At 43.7% G+C, this 25441-nt stretch overlaps 1 protein-coding gene across 1 annotated transcript in view; it reads right to left on the reverse strand.

Annotated features, from left to right (window-relative positions):
• Positions 1–3252: 3252 nt before the first annotated feature.
• Positions 3253–25441, reverse strand: part of frmd5a (FERM domain containing 5a) — a gene marked incomplete at both ends in the record, with an annotated part of 100983 nt that continues 78794 nt past the window's right edge. The window contains 12 exons of the mRNA XM_080539237.1: positions 3253–3836; positions 10235–10341; positions 13674–13742; positions 14647–14721; positions 16673–16764; positions 16992–17055; positions 17895–17983; positions 18194–18281; positions 20145–20268; positions 21764–21861; positions 24207–24285; positions 24854–24896. Coding sequence (XP_080395363.1) covers positions 3253–3836; positions 10235–10341; positions 13674–13742; positions 14647–14721; positions 16673–16764; positions 16992–17055; positions 17895–17983; positions 18194–18281; positions 20145–20268; positions 21764–21861; positions 24207–24285; positions 24854–24896 — 1512 coding nt within the window. The remainder of the gene's footprint in view (positions 3837–10234; positions 10342–13673; positions 13743–14646; positions 14722–16672; positions 16765–16991; positions 17056–17894; positions 17984–18193; positions 18282–20144; positions 20269–21763; positions 21862–24206; positions 24286–24853; positions 24897–25441) is intronic.

Raw genomic sequence — 25441 nt, forward strand, 5'->3', positions numbered from 1 at the left:
AAATAATGACAATCATTACAATATTACTGTTATTATAAAAAGGAAAAGGAGCGTACCATCATCCGGTAACTTGTTGGTATTGTAAATACAATGACAGTAAACGTATGTATTGACTTAACAATTTAGCAATCTGACACAATGTCCAGTGTTAGACTTCCATTCACATTTCTGTATTCATGATTATTTGCTCTTACAATTGTACTGATTATTGCTAATTGAAAGATGCTGCCTTATTTGTTGCATGCAAGGAAAGACTCTTGAGGCTACATGATGCTGATAGATGTGTAAGAAAGTAGACCATCGATTGAACCTGTCCACTCCCTCTTCCCTTTCCAATCGACTGACCTTTAAGAAGAAGTACTAACAGACTCTGCCTGGAACTGCTCTGGTCGATCTTAACAGTGTTTACCATTTGCTTAGCAATGATAAAGAAAATGTGACTGTAGTAAACAATGAAACAGTACTGTTACAGTGTCTGTATGGAGTCTATGGGACATCCTCCCCATCTGGGCTAAGGGGAAATGAAACAATTCAAGTCGTTCTCCATCCCATCACTGTATCTGCTGTTCATTGGAAGTGCATGCTAGCAGGAGCATGCATACTTGACTCTCGAATATGGGAATTTCTAGGCTGTGTAGATGTTACTGATTTCTTCATTGGATTTGTTACCATGGGCCATTCTTGCCCCTACCTCTGCCCTTTGTATTGGTATACTGTACTGTACCACCACAGATGTCTGGCCTCTGCACTGTTGAAGGATAACAAAGTGAAATGCTAGACACACAGACATAGAACTGAGGTGCAGGCTGTGCTGTCATGTGCCTCTCTGCTGTGAACAGACTACTACCCTCAACCCTATCGACCAATGACTGCATTGCTCTGGTTTCATTGGGAGTAAACTGGGGCTCCTCGAGTAGGCAGCACCGCTGGTAGATCAGTGGAGCAGCTGTGTGGAGGTCACGGTGTTAGATAACAAGCCAAAACAGGCGCTGTTGTACAGCCAATAGACTCACGAGTCACTGAGTGATCATACAGTGTGCATTCCCTCCACTAGGCTCGTACTGTACTGACCACATTCCTGACTGGTGGCCACCAGTACCTCACCACTCATCTCTTCTGACGTCCCTTGTACCGCTGCCTTTCCCACTGTCTTCCTTTTATCTCTTTTTCTTTATAATTTTCTCTCTCTCTCTCTCTCTCTCTCTCTCTCTCACTCTCGCTCTTTCTTTAAAAAATAAGACCATGAATTTATCTCTGTCAACACTTCACATTATCAGCTTTAAGTTGTGTTACATTTATACATACAGACACACAAACACACACCCACTTACACCTGCACCAGGCACAGGAAGTAGTCACAAACCAAAAACAGATTTTACCCAGAATCCAGCAGAACATGACAACTGAATTATTGCTCCCTTGAGCTATGAGGCAGAAGAGTCAGCACAGTCACCTCTCAAACTCTAATGTCAATAATTGACTGAATGCATTTAGAGTGATGTTTAGATGCATGTAGTCCAGTCTACAATCTCAAATATGTATTGTTCCTCCACCATCTGCTGTGCCTTCATGGCCTCCAGTGGGCATTAGAACTAGTTGTCTTGACGACTGAAATGCGTGCATACAGTGAGGGCTGTTTCTGCTGGTGGAGTGAGAGAGGTGTGATCTGTGGGGAGCGGATCTGGATAAAAGCCCTGTTTTTGAGCCCCCCCCCCCCCCTTCCCCCCTTTCCAATGTTTCCATAAATGCTAGACCTCATTTGAAACACAGCGCTAAAAAAGGTATAATTTAATCTTCAATAACAAAATAACATTTCAGTTCTGTTAAAATATACATGGAAAAACTGTCAATATATTAGGAAACAAACTACTTTGTACAAAAAGTACATCATTGTTAATCTTATGCTAACAATTAATTATAGTATGATATACACAAACTTAAGAGCAAGGTTGATATGGAACTGAAAAAAATCATAAATTCTTTATACAAAGAAATCCTTCAATTTAATCAAATCTTAACATAACCAAGAAATGTAGAGAAAACTAAATTCCGAAAAATATGACAAAACAAATGCACACATTCAAAAGTACTGAAGTATTAAAACCATAAGAGTATTGCACATCTACCTAGACTGGTTCTATTGGTGGTAGTGAGTGTTTGCAAGAGGTTGTTCATGAACACTTCACTAACAGTTACTGACACTATTGGGTAACAAAACACCATTGTTTCTGTTTTATCTGTATCCTTTATAAAACTTTTAAAAAATGGATTTCAACTTCACAGCTTCTACTTTGTACACGTAAAATTATTTCTATTAAAGTATAATTGACTCTCTGCAAAACATTCCACCAAATTCAAAAACGCTCTCATTTAATCTACTTTTTCTTCATAAAAGGCATTTGGTAATCGTCCTGACCATACTCAATTTCCATAACTTTCACAGACTCAATGCAGGTCCTAGTTTCCTTCATGTTCTGACCATTGTCTGCATTAAAACCATTCATAGTTTGACCATTGTCTGCATTAAAACCATTCATAGTTTGACCATAGTCTGCATTAAAACCATTCATAGTTTGACCATTGTCTGCATTAAAACCATTCATAGTTTGACCATTGTCTGCATTAAAACCATTCAGTTTGATCATTGATGGGGAGGCCTCATCTAAAAGGCCATGACTCCATACATGAGTGAACACTTTTAAGAGCTGCATTTATTGTGTCTAACTTCCTTCTTTCTGATCAATATGTCACTTCCCTGATTACCTTTCATCACATTCTTCCCTTATTCTTCCCTTATTCCCTTATGCAAACTTATGTTCAAAACAATAAATAGTAATTAAAGGCAACTTTCATTCGTTGCAACAAAATGTCTCGTTCCTAAAAAGGAACTGTTTAAAATACTTCAGTTCTTTGATTTCAGTTTCATATTTTTTCGTTTATTTTTTTTGAAAAAATAAAATACCTGAAATGACCTGAAATAAAAAGAAGTAATGCAAAAATGTCTTCTGGCTTTGTGAAAAAAACGAACTGAACGAACGTAAAGGGAAAAAAGAGGGGGAGGAACTCAAAGTGGAGGATAAGACAGAACTCCTGGCACAGTGTTTCCAGGAGAGGTCCGAGGTGTATGGCAGCGGGAGTATCATGAGAGAAGCTGGGTTCATGGTTGGGACGGGGATGCCCTCTGCCATCTCTCTGTAGCGATAATCGTCTTCTGAACCCCCGAATGGGCTTACGCACTCTACGACCTCACTCTCACTTGTTAATGAGCAACCCGCCAAACCAGCGGAGCTTGCAGGCAAACCACCGCCTGAGGGGACAAAAGTATTCATAATGGAACTGCTCAAATTCGGGGGTCTGGCGGATATCACGTAAAAATGCAACGTCAATGTCGGACTCGGTGAGGACGATGAGGAGGAGGAGCAAGACAAAGAGGAGTCCAATGGTCACAAGGAGCAAACGGAGAACACTTAAAACAAACTTATTCACCTGTTCCACCTCGGTGAGCGCCGAGGCCCCCCCTGCACCCTCTACTGCCGCTCTACTGTCTGCGCCCAAATCTCCCGCGTCCCCCACCGAGGGGGTGCCCGCCTCCGACTCCTTCTCCTCCTCGATGCTGCAGGGGGCCCCGTTGTTCTGGCGTGCGGTGGCCAGCTCCTGGCTGTGCTCGGCCACAGGGGTGGGCAGCACGCTGTCAGAGGGGCTGTAGTTTTCATCTGAGATCACCGCCGTCCCGTCGCTGTGGTCCATGGCCTGGCTGCGGGAGCGCGACATGAAGTCTCCGTGGGACATGGAGCGCACAGGAGTAGAGTGGGCACTGTCACGCAACGACTCCAAACCTGGCCAGGGCAGGGAGAGGAGGATGGGGAGGGTGGGAGAGAGAGAGAGAGAGAGAGAGAGAGAGAGAGAGAGAGAGAGAGAGAGAGAGAGAGAGAGGAGAGGGGGGGACACAACAAGAAATAATCACATGCCATCAGTACCCATTTACAGTTGGCTTCAGACCACAGCTCTCAGCCTATCAAACATAATGTTCAGTACATAACAAAAGAGATATCACTGACATGTACTGTACAGTACATCCAGAGACTGCCTGGGGGTGGTGTTCTTACATTAATTCATAGGAGGTGTGGGTGTAGACATTTATATCTCCTGCTGCATGTCCAGTAGAGGAGGCCTGTTACAGGCAGCAGACATTTTGGCTCCAGCCTGAGAGCAGAAATCTGATTATGGCTTCCCTAGTCAAGGCACAACCAGGGGATGTTCTCAGTAATGTATTGATGTAAAAAGAGTGCTTGTGATGGCATAATTCCTTATTCATTTGCTCTGATAACAACATGACCCTCGACTAGACCATTGATCCATGATGCTTTCATGTTGGCAAAAAACAATGATGGTCATATATGCAGCTTGTTAACTAGTCCTCTATTACTGTAGCACTCTGAGAGCTCCCAAAGCTTAACCTCAAAGGTCACAGTATGTGTTGGTATTATCTTTCAGTCACAAACCAATATAGTCTCTGGGGGGTAACTATGTATGTCTATGGACTCTTGATGAGGCCTCAAGATACAGTACAGCAATTATACTAAGTAGCCTATTGCTCATTTCAACCGCAGAGAGCTATAATTACCACATCAAATCAAGGATAGAGGCCAATGCAGTCACAAGGGGAAATGACCATGTACTAGACTAGAAAATATACAGTGGGGTGCAAAAATGTGGGCACCTGTGGTTTAAATGTCTGTTACAATTCATCTCCAAGTGATTGAAAGCAAACCTGAACACTAAATGCTACAAAGTTAAACATGACACCTTTCGGCAAATTTTAAAGCAAGGTTTCTTTTTATTTCCATTTTTCAGAGTTTTTAAATGATACAAAGGGAAAAGGGCCCTGTGCAAAAGTTTGGGCACCCTTTTGGATTATTCTTTGTTACCTTTTGAGAAGATGATTACTAAGGCCCAGACCAAGGTGATTTACTCATTAGGGCTTCAATGAGTCAGGTGAATATAATTCCAGGGTTGAACTATATATTCTGAAGTAACTCAATGCCTTCTAAAGTATCCGACTGCAGTGGCTGTTGTGTCTGGTGTTAAAAACCATGGGTTATTCTAAACAGTTTTCCAAGGATGTCAGAAACAAGATAGTTCACTTCCACCATCAAGGAGAAGGCTACAAAAACTCTTGCAATGTTTCAAACTACCCATTTCCACTGTCAGAAACATCATCAGAAAATGGAAAATAAATGGAACAATTGAAGTCAAGGCAAGAACTGGAAGACCAAGAAATATTTCTGATAGAATGGCTCGAGATCTGGTGAGAAATGCTCAGAAGAACCCACACATCACTGCAAAAGAGCTGCAAAAAAGAGTAGCAGACACCGGTCTAACAATACAGCGTACTTTAATTAAACAACAAAGACCTACATGGCAGAGTTGCCAGAAAGAAGCCTTTCCTACAACCTCAACACAAAAGTAATCGTCTGAAGTATGCAAAACAAAACCGTGACAAACCTGAAGCCTATTGGAACAATGTGCTTTGGACTGACAAAACCAAAATTTAACTTTTTGGCCACAACCAAAGAAGGTATGTTTGGAGAAAAAAGGGTGAAGCATTTGTAGAGAAGAACACCTTGCCAACTGTTAACCTCTTCAGAATGTGGCCTATTTTTTCTGCCTCCTGTCCGAAATGACATACCCAAAATAAATACATCTTCACAACTACAAGGGTTGTATGAATAATCTTGGTCTCAAAAGAAAGCTAAGACCTATGAGATTGCCTGAAAGAAAACACATTATTTAAGCATGGAGGTGGATCCATTATGCTTTGGGGTTGTGTAGCAGCTGGGGGCACAGGCAGTATTGTGCGGGTGGAAGGAAGAATGGATTCCACCAAATATCAAGACATTCTAGAGGCTAATGTTCGAAGGTCAGTCCAGAAATTGAAGTTGCGGAGAGGTTGGGTATTCCAGCAAGACAATGACCCGAAGCATACCTCAAAATCAACCATGAATTACCTCCAGGAAAGACGGATGAAGGTTTTGGAATGGCTATCACAGTCCCCAGACTTTAATATTATTGAAAATCTGTGGAGAGATCTCAAACATGCCGTGTATGCAAGAAAGCCGAAGAATATTTCAGAGCGAGAGGTGTTCTGCCAGGAAGAATGGGGAAAAATTCCCAAAACAAGAATTGAAAGACTCAAGAAGAAAAGTATAGTTACAAAGTACTAGCTGACAAGGTTCCCAAACTTTTGCACAAGGCCTTTTTCCTTGTTTTATTATTTTGAAACTGTAAAAAGTAAAAAAAATAACAATAAAAATACTATATATATCTTGCTTTAAAATGTGATGTGTCATGTTTAATGTTGTACCATTTAGAGGTTAGGTTTGCTTCTTTTCATTTAGATATTAATTGTAAAAGGCATTTTGACTAGGGGTGCCCACATTTTTGCACCCCACTGTAAATATGAAATGAGATATACATTTAATATAATATGTAAACATGAATAAATACTAATATAAATAAATGGTAGTTCATACAGTACGGTCATAAATAAGTGGAAGACATATTCAATAGCTACATTTTAAATGATAACATATCAATTGGATTCCATCTGTTATTTCATCTACCGTGTTTTATTAAATGAATACTGACACATTATGTGTCAGTGGGGTAAGTAAGTAAGTAAGTAAGTAAGTAAGCAAAGCTTTATTTATATAGCGCTTTGGGTAAAGGGTAAAATAAGGTCAAGGGTGCATTAAAGGTTGCTATATAAGATCATTGATCTCATCCTTATTTTCAACCTTAATGATATGTAAATATACAGTATCTATATTCTGAGACATTTTTTAAGGAGCAGGGAGCAGAAATCTGCCACCTCTGGCCACTGCGGTGAAATTCAGTTGAAAACAACACCATCCTCCTCAATAATAATATATACCCCCGAAATGGACATGTAGTGTCGGACCTTAGCTATTGTGTTTCTGCATGCGTGCACGATTTGCAGAAACAGCCACCAGACACAATTGGTGAGTCAACTCCCATAGAACACCATTGGACAAAAGGTTTGTATACAAACCGACTGTCAGGTAGGACACTACATTTTAGAAAGCACTTTCATGGGACCAAAACAGCATTTGTAAAGGAAAGATTTCTTTCAAGTTTGGTCACCATCAATTAAACATAGGAATTACAACAATTAGGAAGCTTTTAGGAACGTTACCTACTGGACCTTTAAGAGAGCTACAGTATTGAGGTCACGGCAAGAAGAGGAACGGTTAAGTTGCGCTGACTAACACATTCCTCAGTAAGCCACAGCAGAAATATTACACCTACATTCTAAAGAGGGATTCATATTTTATCCCTCGATGATGAGGCAAATCTTTCTGCTCATATGTGTCTCTATCATCCACGGATGGACAAGAATCCTTATGTGAGGTAGAGATTAGGCCAGCTCTGTCTCACCATGCTGACTGCACAGCTTCTGTGAAATAAATCAAAAGCAGGATGCCTCTGTAGTGGGTGGCAGTCAGCAGCCATCTTTACTCATGGGTACGGTAATCTCCTTCAGTGCATCCCAGGATATGCTTGGTTGCATGGCTGAGAGCAAAACGCAAGCTTGGGAATTCACATATCACTACACAATGTCCCAAAATGGTCAAACTTCCAACCTGTTCTTCATCGTAAATCCAAAACAAAGCTATCGTAGTGTTTGTATCCAAAACATTGCAGCCAGAGCAATAGGACCCACAAGGCCTATAGACAAAGTCCTCCTCTGGATGACAGCCAACATCTAAACAAACCAACTCAAAGAAATGTCCATTCACAGATTTACCAAGGACTGCATGATTTAAAAGCACAACAACAACAACAACAATAACAACAGCCATGGTGCCATTTCCATTCTGTCAACACTGATGAAGTCAGAGTGATTTAACACAGCAAGAGGCGATACCTAGCGCTCATAATGCACACTCTGGCCGGGGCGGTGAATGATAAGTTTACCTGTAGGGGTGCAGGGCTGAGGGGTGCCGGGCGGGGGGGGTACGTCCAACACACTGCCCGGCTCCTGCGGCCCGGTCAGGGACGGGTAGAGAGGCAGGACCCCCAGGGCCTTACCCAGCATGCGGGGGCCCAAGCTCAACACGCGCACCTTCACATCCCGGAAGCAGTGGTTGACCATGCGCAGGTGGACGTTCACCCTGGTGGTGATGCGGATCAGACACTTCACCATGGTTGCCGGCTTCTAGAACTCGAGCACGCGCGTTGTGTGTGTGCTGTCCCGGCGGGTCCACCGTCCCTGAGCCCAGGCGGTGATCTTTAGGTGTGTGCGTCGGTACAATACGGTGCAAGAGGGGAGTGGTGTGAGAGGTGGTGGTGAGCGAGGGGCTGCAGCAGCAGTGTTCAGACAGCCAGCTCTGCCTCTGGCCCTACCAGGCCCCACCCAGGACAGTGACATACATGGTGAGGAAGGGCCTGGCTATTTACAGCGGGGGTATTAATACTACTGTAAGACACCCAGTCAGCACAGGCAGGGGGTGTGCAGCAGGATTCATCATAGCTCTCTTGAGACACACAAGCACCAGAACCTCTCACACACGCTCAGCTACAGTAAAAGAGCCTGTCCTGTGTTTAACCAGGTGCACCACGGACAGTACTTGTACAGTACAGTGTACATGGGAGGCAGGGACTGTGACCATAGATATACAGTAGAACTGTTCTATCTCCATGGCTGTGACAAGGACAGGTAACCAGTGACGCTCAGGGGTCGTCCTGCGTCCCTGATTCTGCAGGGTCAGTCTGCAGGGACCAGGACTCAGGACGGAGGGACGAGGGACAATGGCATGCCCAGCTGGAGGCTCAGGACAGTGGGCTCAGGAGCAGCTGGACTGATTGGCTACTCCAGCTGGCTCTGGTCCCGTCTGCTCACACCCCCCAACACTGAGAGAGCAGGCACTGAAATAGAGCAGCCAGACTGACACACACACCTGTGACCTGCCCCAACCCCGTTCCCCCCCCCCACCCCCCAATCCCACCAAAACGGACAGGGCCGATCTCAGATTACAGTGTGTGTTTGTGTGCGGGTGTGGTGCCTTGCGTTGTGTGATTGCGTGCGTGTGTTTGCGTGTCTATCTCTATCAGTGCGTTGTTGGAAAGGGTCACTGAGGACTGCCAAATAGAAGCAAAGCTTTGATCCATTTTAAAAGTCTTTGGATTTTCACACCCTCCCCGCTGTTGTTTCTCCATCACGTTAATCGGGATTACTTTTAAAACAGCGGATCAAAACTAAAAGCATAGTGACATACTTCCTTTATCCCCGCAGGAATTGTTCTCCTATAGGGAGAGCAACAACAAAGCTGTAGCATTCCTGTCAACATTCCTGAACCTTCCTAAACATCAAATTCAAGCACCTTTCAAGGACTTTCAAGACTCAATTCCCTTAAATGTAAGGACCCAACACGGCATAGTTTGAGACAGATCTAGATGAGAATATATATAATAGGAACTATCCGCTCACAGACAACAATTAAAAAGAGAGGCTTGAATGTGTGAACACTAGATGGTCTCTTGCCTCTACCACAGCACAGCAAAACAATATATTGTGAAATATGTGTAAAGTTAAGCAATACAGAGACTTATTTACTAGTTGACAAGCTAAGTGTTTAATATATATAATAATATATATATTATTATATTATAATTATATTAATAATATAATAATAATATATATATATATATATATATATATTATTTTTTTAGAGAGAGAGAGAGAGGGGAATTCAAGCACTTTCAATGACCCATGTCTATTTTCTAAAACCTTTAAGATCTTGATTTTTTTTTGTCAAATTCACAAACTTTCAAGGATTTCAAGGACCTGTGGGAACCCTGCTGAACTCAAATGCCCCCTTATTAAATCCGCGGCATTTACTTTGTAGCCGGGATTTACATTGGAAATGTGATTCCTGATGGACTGTAGGAGAAGGCCTTCAACTGACACCACGTATGCTGCAACTTTGACATCGTAAAACATATTCAGACAAAAATTACATCTAGACATAGATATTCTGTGCAATATAATGACATGGGCAACGTACTGTTTATATCAGTTATAGGATTTTTCTTTTAATGATTGATCTTTGGCCCTAACACCTTTGGGTGGGATAGAAGGACTAGTTTGGGGGTTCTGCTGCTGTATGAGAGGACTGGGACAGTAGGGGTAGAGGTCAGGGTGGACTCTTACCCTCCATGATGGATATGTGGACCGCTCTCCGGCGGGTGCGTGGGACACTGCTGAGGCGAGGGCCGTGAGTGATGGACGGACAACTTCTGCTGGGCACCAGCCCAGCCCTGTGGACACACACACATACAGAGACACACACACACACACGCACACACAATTCCACACACGTACACACACACACACACACACACACACACACACACACACACCAGATCAGATCATCATCACCATCATCGTCATCAATCACAGTATGGTAAAGGATGGGAAGGGGATATAAATGATGAGCAGTGAGTGACTTGAGAGACAAGTGACAAGTCCATCCACTGTTACTGCCCTTTAGCTTTGGACCTCAGTTGATCCACTGCAGATGATGTCTAGTGAGTGTGATGTAGTAGTGATTACTACCTGTGTATCTCTCTGTAGATGAAGTCTAGTGAGTGTGATACAGTAGTGATACAGTAGTGATATAGTAGTGATTACTACCTGTGTATCTCTCTGTAGATGAAGTCTAGTGAGTGTGATGTAATAGTAGTAGTAGTAGTAGTAGTAGTAGTAGTAGTAGTAGTAGTAGTAGTAGTAGTAGTAGTAGTAGTAGTAGTAGTAGTAGTAGTAGTAGTAGTAGTAGTAGTAGTAGTAGTAGTAGTAGTAGTAGTAGTAGTAGTAGTAGTAGTATAGAGCAGGGGTCTTCAACCTTTTTCAACCCAAGGACCCCTTGGACGAGAGACAAACAGAACAGGGACCCCCACATGTAATATATATTTTTAAATGTCTCACATTTTAAAGCCTATAATAACTTTTATATTTACTTCATTCACCTTTTCTTTCACCGTATTAACCTATTTATATACTGGGTTATTAGCCTATATGTGTTTATGATTGATAAAACGTTCATGCATAATTATGATTGGTTATTATTATTATTGTTGTTGTTGTTGTTGTTGTTGTTGTTGTTGTTGTTGATGAGGCTTATATTTTCTATTATTATTATTTTTCAACAATGAAACTTTTAGCTTCAGGAAGCCAGGTATGCCTACCTCAGTGAGATGACTGGCCCTGGTTGGTGGTACACAGCTTGTCTATTCTGGGGGAGATGGAGGTTGTCAGGCAGAGCATCATGTCATCCTCAGACTGCTGTCTGGAACGGTATTTGATCTTCAGGTAGGTGAGGGAGGAGAATCCACTTTCACAAAGATAAGTTGTTGCAAAAGGCAAGAGGCTCATCGAGAACTGGGTGAGAGGCTGTGACTCGTACACATTCTTGTTTGTACTGTCTGTGGTTAGGTCGATCAGCTGATCTTCCTCAGCGGCTGTCAGGTTTAGGCGTCGGATGCATTGTCTTTGCATGGAAACCGTATCCATGTCTTGTGCTTTCTCCAAGACTCAGTCTCAGAAAAGTACTTCTCAAATTGACTTTCGAGTGCCTCCAAGTGATCAACAATTGCGCATTTCACGTCAGGCGAGGGCACCGCGGAATCCGCGGAAATGCATTGAAATGCGCAGCCAGCTCCGCGCGGTAGCAGAATCTCGTGGAATAGCTGTATGCATGGGCGTCAGCAGCTTTTTGAATGTGGGGGGGACACTTATTTTTCGGGGGGTCTGGGGGTCCCCCCCCCCGACATTTTTTAAATAGTAGATTCAATTTCCTGCATTCTGGTGCGTTTTACACCCAAAATAATCTCCCTCTTTCTTTGTTTTTCCTTGGAGCTGGCATGGTCTGCAATTACTGACTACTATTATGTTTTGGTTTAACTCACAGAGGCCTGACACTGACACGTGGCACTTTTTAGGTACTTTATTAAATATGAAGATTCAAAAAGAATCAAAGAGTGAATTAGAAAAGAATGAGGTAATACTCAGAGCCTATTACAATCAAACTTAGCCCTCTTCAGTGCATTGCAGAACATACAACTATAACAAACAAACAAAATCAAAGAGTGAATTAGAGCTGTCTCCACTGCCCCTGCCTGCTGCCCCTGCCTCTGACTCACTCTCACTCTCAACCACCTATATCAGGAGAAATGGGGATGCATTGAGCACTTGTTCATATTGTTTTTCTCTAATAGAACATTTGACATAGAAATACAATCATCAATACAAAAAATACAATCACAAGCATTTTAGAAATAGAAAAATAAATGGAACAGGTGTTTTCTTCTTATTTTTTAACCCTAGCTCAAGCAATCAGATGCAAAATTGATTCTTTGGGTGGGTGCAATGGCCAAATTAAATAGTGCAAATGCTCAGGGCAATGAACACGGGCAGGAGATGCAATAATGACAGGACAGGTAAGCACTGTGAGGTGTTTGTCGCCATTCTGTGCTTTTGATGACATTTCGCCTGTGTCTGTTCTGCATTTAAACATGTCTAACCGCACTAGTAATGCCTAACAAAACTGCTAGTGCCATATAGCTGATCTAGCTCGTATTTGGTTGCTAGTAGGCTATGCTAATTATATTGCTAATACAGAGAATGTCTCATAAGGTGCTAACATTCTTATCAGAAAAGCTGGCTGTGTTTGACCTTGGGAGAACGCAATGTTGCTGTTTGGCCACTCACGGGAAAACTTGGATGACTTTGACTTACTTTTATCTTCTTAGAAAATGTTTTCCTTATATCCATCTTGGTGGATGATCTAAATATCGTCTTGCCTCAGTCTGAATGTTTTGAATCTGCGTGCGTGTCGGATGCTGCTGCTGCCGTGTTAAAAACAGAAGTAAAACGCGGAGTGGACTTCTGGATATGGGCAATCCCCTACTCATAAAGTGGAACGGATTTGATTGTGAAGCAATGAAAATAACGCTGACCAGTCATGCAACATATTTTTGATGGCAAATGTGGGGGGGTCCAAACGACCTTGTTTCAAAGGTGGGGGGGACACGTCCCCCCCCAAATATATGGTGGTGACGCCCATGGCTGTATGTAATTCAAAGACGCGCGCCAATACTGATCCACGGGAAAGCCATCTGACCTCGGAGTGGTAAAGGAGCGCGTTATAGCGGCGCATAGAGAAGCAAAGAGGCGGGTTTGTTATTATCAAACTAACTAAATTAGTAACGTTATGCTAGTTATTAACTAACGTTAATTTCGCAATGAAGACCGAACTGCAGCGTTTTAGCCAACACCTAGCTTTCTAGACAGGTTTTTTTTTTTTTTTCCAGCTGACGTTATGTGAGACTCTAGAATCATGGGCATCATTTATTTTGTAAATAGTTTTTGTCAAAAGTAGCTTATTATTGCCTATTAATGCTTGTACTTTACTCAATATCATTTGTTATATTTTTTAATTCTCACTGATTATTTTTGTGAAAAATGTCAATTATTATGACAAATTGGCGGACCCCCTGCAGTACCTCTGCGGACCCCCTAGGGGTCGCGGACCCCCGGTTGAAGACCACTGGTATAGAGTATATAGTATATAGTATGCAGTAGTGATTACTACCTGTGTATCTCTGGAGGCTCTCGTTTGATTTTGGCACTCTGCTCCATCACTTCTTTCGCCACTCGCCCACTGTGATACAGCATAAAGACAACATGCAGAGCTCAGGCTCAGGCTCACACACACACACACACACACACACACACACACACACACACACACACACACACACACACACATAGCCTCAGGCCCCCTGGTGCCACACAGTGCAGTGAGGGGCATCGCTACAGTACATGAAAACAGACATTGGATTAATCCGGTGAAATGAACACTCTCTAAATCAATCCCTGTGCGCCAGACAATGCTCACGCACAGGCTTAAATATCCAAACAAATAACCAAATAACCAGTCTATTAATCATTTTAATCCATTCGAATGTTCTGATTTCCACTTTATATTGTGGTGAAAACTGTATACAAGAGCTGACGGGGTTAGGAGGCTAGGGGAAGGGACTGAGAGCCGGAAACCTTTGAAAATGACTTGAAAAAATTGGATTGAAAGCTTTTCTTACAGCATTCAGTCGGCAGTATTCAGTCAGCACTCCGACCCCCCCCCGCCCCCCCCCCCCCACCTCCCCCTCCCCGTGTGTCCTCTAGTCTAGCGTGGGAGGTGTCAGCCAGCCAGGACAGGGATTAGAGGATAAAACAGCGAAGTGTCACCCAACCAGGAGAGGGACTACAGGGTAAAACAGGCTGACGTTACAGCAGGAGGACCGAGGTCTCCTCCTGGGGGAACACCTCTCCACAACAGCTGTGGGGCTTTCTGCAGTGCCCTCTACACACACACACACACACACACACACACACACACACACACTCATCAGTTACTATAGCGCTACATCACCCCCCACTCTCCACCCCCCTCCCTCCTCAGGAACCTTCACTGCCATCCTCATCCATTACGTGACGACCCGCCGTCTGAGGTCACTTTGCTGATGTACAGGTACACTCTCTCATCAGTTACTGTAGTACTGTACCTGTAGCGGAATCGGCTGCCCTTGAAGAACAGGTTACTGCTGGACACCGTACGCACCTGACTGGACTTGTCAAGTCTGATGGAGGGAGAAGAACAGAGGGGAAGGGGAGTTTGAAAAGGGAGAGAAAAGAACAGGTGACTTTTAGGAGTTGTTATTGTAAAGGCGATGATACCCTATGAGCAAATGTGAGAATACGTCTTACTTATTTACATAATGAAGAGGCACCACCAGGTTAATGTCGGATTATGTCTGTGGGCACTTACTGTGTCATAGAGCTTCTGCTTTTCTGTTATTTGCTTCACATATTATTCCAGCCGTATTAATGTATAATATGTCATATTATGACATATTGGGCCCTATTATGCACTTCATAAGTCTTAAGCAATAAGACGAGGCGGTAGATCTAAACGTAAGACGTGGAGGCGTGGTCAAGGCCACTTTGCTATTATGCGTGCGGTAGTGGGCGCCTAAAACCCGGCGCTAAGCAAAGAAATTAGTCATGGGTGTGTTTTGGGCGTCTTCTCAATCAACCCAATCAGCGTGCCAGGTGCCATTCCCTTTAAGAACCGGCTGCGTTGAGTCATTAGCGCTATGCTATTATGGAAGTCCTAAGAAGGAGGTCAGCGCGCTTCTCTGCCTCTCCCTTCTGAAATAAAGCATTTATACTGTGACCGTAATTGACGTCTTGCCGTGGAGCCACGTGCGTGTTCATGTGTGCCCACATGCATGCGCAAACCGCGGAGGCGCGCTCGTGTTTCAAAACGTGCATGAAGTCTAAACTTAAGAACTTTTCAAACCACTTCTTAGCGCTAGGAGCAAAGTCAGATCGCATAATAGCAGGGGCGCCTAGTGCACTTCATTAACATATGAACACTCCCACAATGAGTAATATATGCACGGGAGTATTACGTCTTATGTGTGGGCGCCTATCGACACCGGCATAATAGCAGTAGCGCGTATGAAGCGCATAATAAGGGTGGCGGTAGGTCTTAACCTGGCGGTGCGTCTTAATTAAGACTTAAGACGGCAAGTTAAGAAGTGCATAATAGGGCCCATTATGTCATCCACAGTGTTTGTTTCTCAACAGTGTACTTTACCCTTTAAATTATGCATTTCGCTGGTCTCCAGGACTGCAATGCATACATATGGGTATATATCTATATAAAGATGTAAAAAGATAATAATAATAATAATAATTACGAAAGAAAGAAATAAGTTGATTCTGTGAAAATGAAAATATGATGTTTATATGTTGGGTTTTATATTTGTGGATTAAACTCTGTTTCCGTGTGTGTGGATTAGATCAGTCTGTTGGTTTGGGATTTATTTATTTCACATAGACAAATGTAGCACATACTAACGCTAGATTGTAGCTCTGTGCCAATGAGACAGGCTTCACTGAGAATCAGTGCCCACATCTATGGCTAGAACATCAACCCTAACCCTAACCCTAACCCACAGAGACTCATTTATGCCCGGAACATCCCATCATCCTAATTCCATCTCTGCATGTGCTGTGAGCTGCCCTCTGTTTGCCCTGTCACTCCTCCACCACCCTCCCCCCCTTTCCTCTGTGTCCCCACGTCACCTGAACCCTCCCACTCTCCCATCCACTCCCTCCTCAGGAACCTTCACTGTCAACTTCATCTGTTACGACACCTCTGAGGTCATTGTGTTGATGTACTGGAGGGAGTGGGTGGGGGTGGGGGTGGGGGGAGGACACACACACGATCAATCATGGAGGCAGAGACAGAGAAGCCAGTTTCTCTGGAGAAGTGATGGAGTGCTATGCTAAGCTCCTTGTTCCAGCACACGCTCACTGACTAAAGGTCACTGCCTCCATGTGCCCTGTCCCCTCTCTGAATAGCAGGCGAAGGCAGGCAGGCAGGCAGAACTCTCAAGACACCTCAGGGTGAAAGCAGCACCCACTGGGCAGCTCTCACAGACACACTGGAGGAAAGTGAAATATGAGCTCAAGAAAATGAGAGAAAATGAGTCAAAAATACAATACAACGGTTGGACTCACTTGTAAAAGGCTTGGTTCTCGACTCCACACTTCCATAGGTGCTTGCAGGCCTCAGGTGTGGGTGCAAAGTACGTCAAGATGATCTTTAAATCCTGCACGTTGAAATAAGAGGGTTGTGCAGGAAAAATAAACACTCATTGGTGAGAGATTCGTCTCCGAGTCTCAACAGACAACAGTCGACTGCTAGCACTACATTGAAAGAGCATGCTGGGGTATGTGTTATATGACAGGAACATGGTATCTCAATGGTGTGGTTTTCAAAACATGAGGGTCTCAGAACGGCCCCCGTAAAGAAACATTAAATCATTCATGCTCTCACCTCTCTCTGATTTGCATATACATGAAATGTTTTTCCCTCGAACTTCAGTTTGGTCACCTCATTCCTGCCCACGAGAAAGAGGAGAGTTACGCAACTCCCACTGTATGGAGAGCCACAAGCTCTTTAAATATTCATCGCAGCCACTCGCAAGATCTCACAAAACAGCAATGGAGCTCCATGTTTGGCTGACAGCAGCACATATCTGATAATACGCTCGACTCACTGGGGACTGGGGATGGGAGAAGCTCCACTCTACTCTCCCAAGGCAAACAAACAAAACAGCCATAAATACTGTAAACATGCAAATTGCCTCGGCTGCCTGACCTGAGTCACTTAGTCATTATTGTAGACGCCAGGATAGCGAATTAGGTGGTAGCCGTGGTAACGGGAGTGAATATCTAACTCCTAAAGGCCTGTTATAGTAGGGCAACAACAACAAAAAGACAGGTTGTATGAAATAACAATGTTCTAATACTGGCCAATAGTCATATGTTGTTTTTTGTTGCATTTCTCACTTCTTCACGCATGCATATTCATGTCTTCTTGATGCTGCATTGAGGTTGAGTGTTTCTTTTATGCTGCCAACCTGAGGACAAGTGGACATCAGACAGCCCTCCGGACGGAGTGGTAGAGACTACCTACGGCAGGGTAATGAAACACCTGTGTGTGTGTGCCTCTGGCTCCGGTTACAAAGAGAGAGGGGCAGATGTCTCAGCTCAGTCGAGCCAGCTGTGGTGTCTGTGCTCAGGGACACAGAGAGAACCTGCTCATAGAGAAATACTGTTTGTCAGATGGATCCATCTTCTCTCCTCACTAACCTGGGACTCTGGTCTGACAAAGTGCATAGGAGGAGCTCGGCCCATGTGGTAAGGGGGGGTCAAAGAGGAAAGCGCCTTGACTCACCACTTGAGAAAATGAACTCTCTTGTTTCCCTGAAGCACAACGAATCCAAACGGTGTGAAGGCAAGGAAGGCAGGGTTTCCGGAAACATCCTGTAACAAAAGCAACACGTGTCCTGACAATGTTGTGACGTGTCAAATAAAAAATAACTCTAGTGTATATTCCATTTCATTAGTTTGGTTGTTGTAGCAAATGTGTTGTTTAGCCCCCGTGACTCTGAGCCCATGCTGAGCAAAAAGGAAGGTTAAACACACAACATGTCTTAAACTGAAACAGCAGTGTGTCTGAATTGGCCACCCAACCTTGCATGGATGAGGATCCACACCATATGTCTCCAGCATCTGGGCTTTCTGCAGGAAATTCAGCTCTGATTCTTCAGCGGTCTGTCCACTGGGAGAGAGCAACATGAATGAATGAATGAATGAATGAACAACAGCAACAACATCAACAACAACAACCACAACCCACACATCTGGGTATCAGTAACATGGATTAACATGTATACATATCTATGCAAAACAGAAACGCAAGGAAAGACAGCAATATATTGAGACATCAGCACAGATCCCCGGACTGATCTACCAGACGGTGAACAGAGAAGAGAGAGAGCTGAATAGATAGATGGTGTATCAATGGGATACTTTTACCGATTAACATTTAATCAAGCATCAACCATTTAACATTCAACAGCCAAAGGTGTAATGTGAGTATCAGTCTGCCCTCCCTCACAATCAGGCTGCCTCACAGGTTCAATGGACCTATCGCTAAGCCACGCCCCCTTTGAACACTCGGACAAACAAACAACGCTTCACTGACTGACCGACCGTGACTGAATGACATTCAATGACTTACAATGGCGGGAGTTGGCAAATTTCGGATTTCGGATTTACCAAAGCACATAATAGATTATATATATATATATATTTTAAGATGACAAGAATATTTAGTCTAGAAGCTTTTCACCATCAGATATTAGCGAGTTGTTTGTCCGAGTTTTCGTCGTGACTTTTGCTGTGATATGATTGGACAATTTCTATTTCGGGGCGTGACCTAGCGATAGGTTCATTAGAGGTTCATTGTATCAACAGACGCTGAGACGTCTCAGCATTCACATGGCAGATATTTTCCATGATCACAGCAGCATTGTTGTTTAGGCAGGTGCCCTGTCTTTGTGGTGAGAAGTGGATGATCCACTAGGGGGCAGCAGAGGATGTGCTCTGAGTTGATCACCTGACAGCTCTTTATTCTACTAGACTCCTCCTCACACCACGCTACACTCACAGCCCCATGCTGTCCTCTGTGCACAGCAGGGGAGGCCGGTGGAGGTCCATCAAGCCTCCCCGGTGTGCAGTACTGTTACTGTATCTCCATTGACCAATTCGCAGAGCTGATTCATTCCCTCCCTCCAAGCCTTCAGCTTCCCCCACCCAAAAAAGCTTCAGAACACCTCTGAGCTAATGTGAAAATGGGAGGCTCATGTTTAATGCATGGTGCTAAGCATAACAATGGATTTTCATTACCGTAAAGCACATTACAAATGGCTTCACATTATGGTTTAAACAAAGGAAACAAACATGTGGTGCCTAAAGACAAAATGGCCCGACCGTTATCTTTGGCTTCCGTCACATAACCTTCAGTTAGTGTCTTTCATTTCATACCATGCCGTAGGCTACGGCGTAGCCGCATGTGAATTCGACGCAGAAGTATAAATTGGGCTTTACTGGCAGAGTGTGTGTGTGTGTGTGTGTGTGTGTATCTGTGTGTGTGTCTGTGTGTGTGTGTGTGTGTGCGTGTGTCTGTGTGTGTCTGTGTGTGTGCACGCACACACTATAATCACCTCATTATGTGTACTACACTGCTCTGCCTATCAGAGCTTGGGCCATGACCCCCACTCTAATGATTGGATTAATGAAAGGTAGTCTATGTCCTCGAGACAGTCCAGCCATCTCACCCCTGCTCTCTACAACCCCCTGTATTAACAGCAGCCCATTAGCCCATCTACTGTACCTGCATAATTGTGGCTGCTGGCAGCTCTAAAAGGTTCTGCGTTTGTCCAGTGAATGAGATTGCAAATGAACTGGTTTCCATGGGTGGTTAGTTACAAACAATGAAGAGTGGCACAATAGTAGTAGAGATGTGTATTCGGTGTGTGTGGGTGTGTGTGGGTGTGCGTGTGTGCGTGTCAGGATGTGTGTTCTAAAGATATTTTGAGAAAGAGAGTTAGATAATCAGGTGCTTAGTCCAGATCCTTACATCAGCTCTGTCTTGTGTAGGTCTGAGATCCTCCGCTCCAGCTTCTCAGAGTGTTTTGGGAAGAAATGGAATTTGGAGCTGTATCCTTCAGGATGCTTCCCAGGGTCATAATCCCCAATCTCAGCTGGAATAAAGGGATAGGAGAGTGGGAAATGGAGAGGGGGAAATGTTAAATCGTATACATGCCACTGGCCCATCCCATAACCATAATACTGTACAGCTAGAACAGATCTGCAAATCATATCTCAACATCATCCCACACAAGAACAAACAACGACATCACAAGTCGACAAGAGAATAAATGAATAGCTTTACAGGTCCTGGTGAGTGAGGGCTACTGAGGGATAAGATAAGCGGGTAAATTATTCTACAAGGTGGTATCAGTTGACAGTCAGTCTACTAGTTCACAGTCAGTCTACTGTATACTGTACATCAGCAGAGCTCTGAGTGGCGACAGGTCAAACAGGCACGGCGTTGTTTATTGTGGTGACTTCAGCTTCCTCAGGCATCCCTGACAATGATTTGCCCCTAGAAAGAGGGGACCAAGCTGCCCATCTTTCATTTTTTATTCAGCAGCCCCTTCCGAACAGAACCGGTGCCAGTGCCAGGGCACCTGCCAAGGGACATGCCTTCCTCCTAAAACTGCGCTTTTTGCGGCCTACAGTTCACTCACCACTCCCTAAAACACAGCAGCCTGGGCTGCCTCTGAAGACGTGTGTGTGTGTGTGTGTGTGTGTGTGTGTGTGTGTGTGTGTCTGTGTGCATGAGCACCATGTTTAAATAGCTTCGAAGTCAGAGTCAAACAATAGAGCTGATAGCAAGATGCTAGATGACAAATCAAGGCCCTTCTAATCTAGCATGACTTGCACATGTTTATAAGCGCATACATTATCATCACTTTTTTTGTTAGTGATGGTGGGACCATGTAAATGAGTATGGAGATGTAAGTGTTGTGGACATGAAACGCTTCAGCTTCCCTAAGCGTCCTTGACAATTATTTCACAATACGAAGGGCAAGCCATCTTTTAATTCAGCAGCCCCTCCTGAACAGAGCCGGTGCCAATGTTGTGGGCATGAAATGCTCACTTCATGCTTTTCAATACCGCAGAGATGAATCAATATGAAGGTTATAAAACCCCCCAGGGATATAATTTTGCATGCATACAAATTACAATGCGTCCTTATCAGGTGATCCAGAATTTCCAGATAATGTTCACCAAACCTTACAAGGCCTTGTAAGAAAATAAAAGGACAGTGATAACTTCTGTGTTTAGGGAATATTTTACTTGGTGCAATCAACAGTAGAGCAGTCCATGCTCTGGGTCCAGGTCTGAGCCAAGAACTGAGTTCGACCTCAGCTCTTCTAGTGTTTTACCCATCTATCACTCAGTCTGAAGCAGGACACAAAGCATTACCGTCTTAATTAGTTTGATGGTTCTTGTCACACCTAACTGGATCACTGACCATCACAGGATGTTGTGTAAACCAGTTGTAATTAGCATGTCTCTTAAGAGTCTACAGCATCCAGCCTTTTAAGGTGAGTGGGGCAGGGAGAAGTCATGTGAAGAGTGCAGTGCCAGGAGTGGAGCAGGCCGATTCAGCCAGTCAGATCCCATTACCTTGCAGGATGTAGGCAGCCAGCATGGCAGCATCTGACGTCTTACACAGGAGGCGGCCATGGTACAGATCTCTCTTGATCTGCAGGAAGACTAGATATCTGGGACCAGGACACACAGAGAGAGAAGATGGTCAGAGGGCAAGAAGCTCTTCTACTTTAAAACACCTTTACTTTAGTGAGATTCATCAATATTCCAAACCAGACTTTAACCCTAGTGCAAAAAACACAAAATGGCAAGACATCCCATCCTCACTGACGAATCTCAACTGAATATTGATTTCCCCTTGGGCGTTATGAATATTTCTTTTTGATTTGGTTCTAATGCGGTTTTTTTTGTTTTTGGGAAAGGATGCATAAATGAGAATGGAGACAGGATTTAGTAAAGGGAGAGCCTGGGGCAAACTGTTGTTATTGTCAACTGTGTTTCTGTTCAAGCCTGCCGCCTGGAACCCAGAGAGGCAGAGAGGCTAGAACACAGCAGCAGCCCTGCCAGCCAGCCATCCAGTATCTCCTATAGGTTCCTATAGGTTTGGCTGCAGACTGAGAGGAACACCTAAAACAAATGGAAAGGAACACCTAGTACTGTGTACTATACTGTAGGTCTGCCTCTACATATCTATTCATTATGAGAATTAATATAACAGATGAAAATTCTGTACAAGTATAAGCTCACTTGGAAGCTGTGAGAAATAAAGGAAAAGGTCCAACTCCTCACCACAAACAGCAAACGAGGCAGTTTCATGTGTTCCTCTACCTCCCACCTTCAGCCCAGGGATCCCAGGGCGGATAGGGGGAGATACGCTTCCTTTAAACTTTTTAAACGACACCAGCTCCCCAAGAGCTAATAGCATATCACTTACGGAGGCATGTATTAAAAAAGCAATTATGCTTTTCCGGTTCTATCTCACTGACTAATTCTGTATCCAGTCAATTTCTGACCCGAATCGTCCTTTCCTTGTTATCGAACCTGCCGCTCACACATACAGTACAGTATTGCAGATTATTATGAGATGTATCTCTAGTCGGGGACAGTCTTCAAATTAATAAATGAGCCATCGTTTGGATTTAAGATTTAAGAAGAAATATAAGGACAACATTTGTTTTATTTTGATACCATTCCTCAATCTATTCCATGCATTACAATGTGCCCGTCCTCCGCTTTCTACCTCCTCCAGCCTCCCCTGATCCCAAGTGTTGTCAATGGGATCAGGTGGATGGGATCAGGTGCTGAAGGATCGACAGTGGCCATCCCTATTTCCCCTAGGACGTGGTGTATAGTACTGTATCCTTTCAGTATTTCATTACATTAAATTAAACTTCAGTGTAATCAATAATTTATTCTCTTTTCACCTTCGCTCTTTCTGGCCTCTCTATGACACTCTCAAAATCACGGTCTCTTTCTCAATCTTTCGCTCCTCTTCTCCACTCCCCCTTCCTCTCCATCATCCCCCTGTCACCCATCCATAATCCACACACTCCATTATAAGCACTCTGCTGTGCTCTGTTCATCCCATCACGGTTGAGTGGATGGAGTCTCCTCTCTCTCTCTGGACAGTAATGAATATTACTATGAAGAAAAAGCAGTACTGTAGAGAGAGATGGAAGCAAACACACATGCGCCAATACATCCACACCAGGAAACACACAATTATGCAACAGCATTGGAAGGCGGTCATCATCAGGTGATAGAAACCAAAGCACACCATGGAGGTGTTTTAAAGTCTATTGAGGGTGGAGAGTGGCTTTCTGGGTGACCTCATTGCAGACTGCACTGGGGATGTGGAAGTCAGGCAGAGAAATGTGAAAATGTGATCCCAGTCTGAGCTAGCTGGGGGCTAATCCTGTATCATTTAGAGGAATCTGCTAGTAGCCACAGACCCTCTCTTCTCCTCCCCTCCACAGCCAGCCAGCCAGCCCTTACAACACAGTGCCCAGCTACACTACACTACCAATTTAGCTCCCAGGCTATTTCAGAGAGCAGGCTTGGAGATGCAGCTTTCTTCGGAAGGCTTTTTACATACAGGTATCTCTTTGCAAGTCCTACTTCACACAGTGTCTCTTTTTAAATATGTATTGTCCTGTTTTTACACTTAAATGATAAAGAACCTTCAATCATGTCTAAAAAGTAATAGGTGTATTTGGCCCACAAACTTATCCTGAGCACAAAACTCAACAGTGAAGACAGACTCTGCTTTGAACAGGTACAACATTGAATATTGTGACAATGGAAAGCATTCTATTAATAAAGCTTTAATTCATGTCTATGGTCCAATTGTTTGTCCTGTGGTACTGGTTATAGGCTGGCTATAAGCCTAGAGAGGAGTATTTCATTGGTCTTTCTAGACTCTGAACAGCATACAAGGAGTCCTTGCCTAGCGACCCATCCCATGAAAAGAGTGAACAAATTCAGCATGGGTGACAGGGCAATTAAAGTCCTACTGTACCTGGTGATTTCCTCTTTCAGAGCAGCAGGGTCAGGGGGGTAAAACTTGACTCTCAGACACATGGTGAATGGAGGCTGGGCTGGGGGGAAAAACATATGAGTCAGCACTGGAGAAATACTGCCGAAGAACACAAGGTCATAGGTCAAATCATTAACCAAAGAAATGCTCTAAAAGCACAACCTTGCACATGTCTGAGGTGCAAAGCTTTAAACACAGTATCAGTGAGTTAGACACCGACAGACAATGACCCTAAACTACTATGAGTTTACACCTTTGTTTGATGCCATCATCATGTATACAGTACATTAGATGAAAGGGAATGCATCTACTATATCTACAATTAGTGTGAGACCGTTCATGATTTACGAAGATGAGAGAGTGGAAAAACGTTTTGGGGTTAGAGGTTTTTATAAGGGACAGGTCATATGCATCAGCACATTTTCTCTTTTCTGTTGTTAATCACAGTCAAATGGAGAATTCAGATCTGTGAAATCATAACAGAGTTCCTACCAACTGCATTCAAATGCACACTGCATCAGTCAGAACACTTGCGTCATTAAGACACCCCATGGTGATGATATTTTTAATTGCAAAATGTTCATTCATTTCATTATACATAGCATGAAAAAGTAAAAAAAGATACTTACATTTCATTTGCTTGGCAATCGACTTTGTTACCTCCAACCAATGCTGAATAAAAAAAACAAAAAAAGAGTCATGAGGCGGTGGAGGTAGAAATCAGAGGATGGAGGTCATTGCATGGAATGAAATAAGGAATGGTATCAAACACGTGTTTAATGCCATTCCTCATTCCAGTCCATGCATTACAATGACCCCCGCCTGACTGCCTCCACCAGCCTCCCCTGCCAGTAGATAATTACAATGCGACAGACGTGAAACGGGTGTAACAAAATCCATTACTGTGCTACTACCTGTTACTACAATTAGTGCTGGGCTCTGGTGCATGCTCATATCTCTCCATATCATTCGAATAGGTAGAGAAATGCATTACAGAAATGACAGTTAGCCTAATCGGATTATGTGTAAATGCCTGTGTCAGTTTAGCATGTCATTTCAGATAGAAACGTTTGGACCATTGATCATTGCAGAGCATGCACAGATCACCTCTCTGCATTAATGGAATTAAACAGGAGTTGTTTCAGAGGGTGCTCTGCATGCTTGCTTAGACACTGGGCTCTGCTTGAGTGCTGCTCTCTAGGCTTCCAGGGCTGAAG

Source organism: Nansenia antarctica (assembly GCF_963989245.1).
Source record: "Nansenia antarctica genome assembly, chromosome: 9".
NCBI lineage: Eukaryota > Metazoa > Chordata > Actinopteri > Argentiniformes > Microstomatidae > Nansenia > Nansenia antarctica.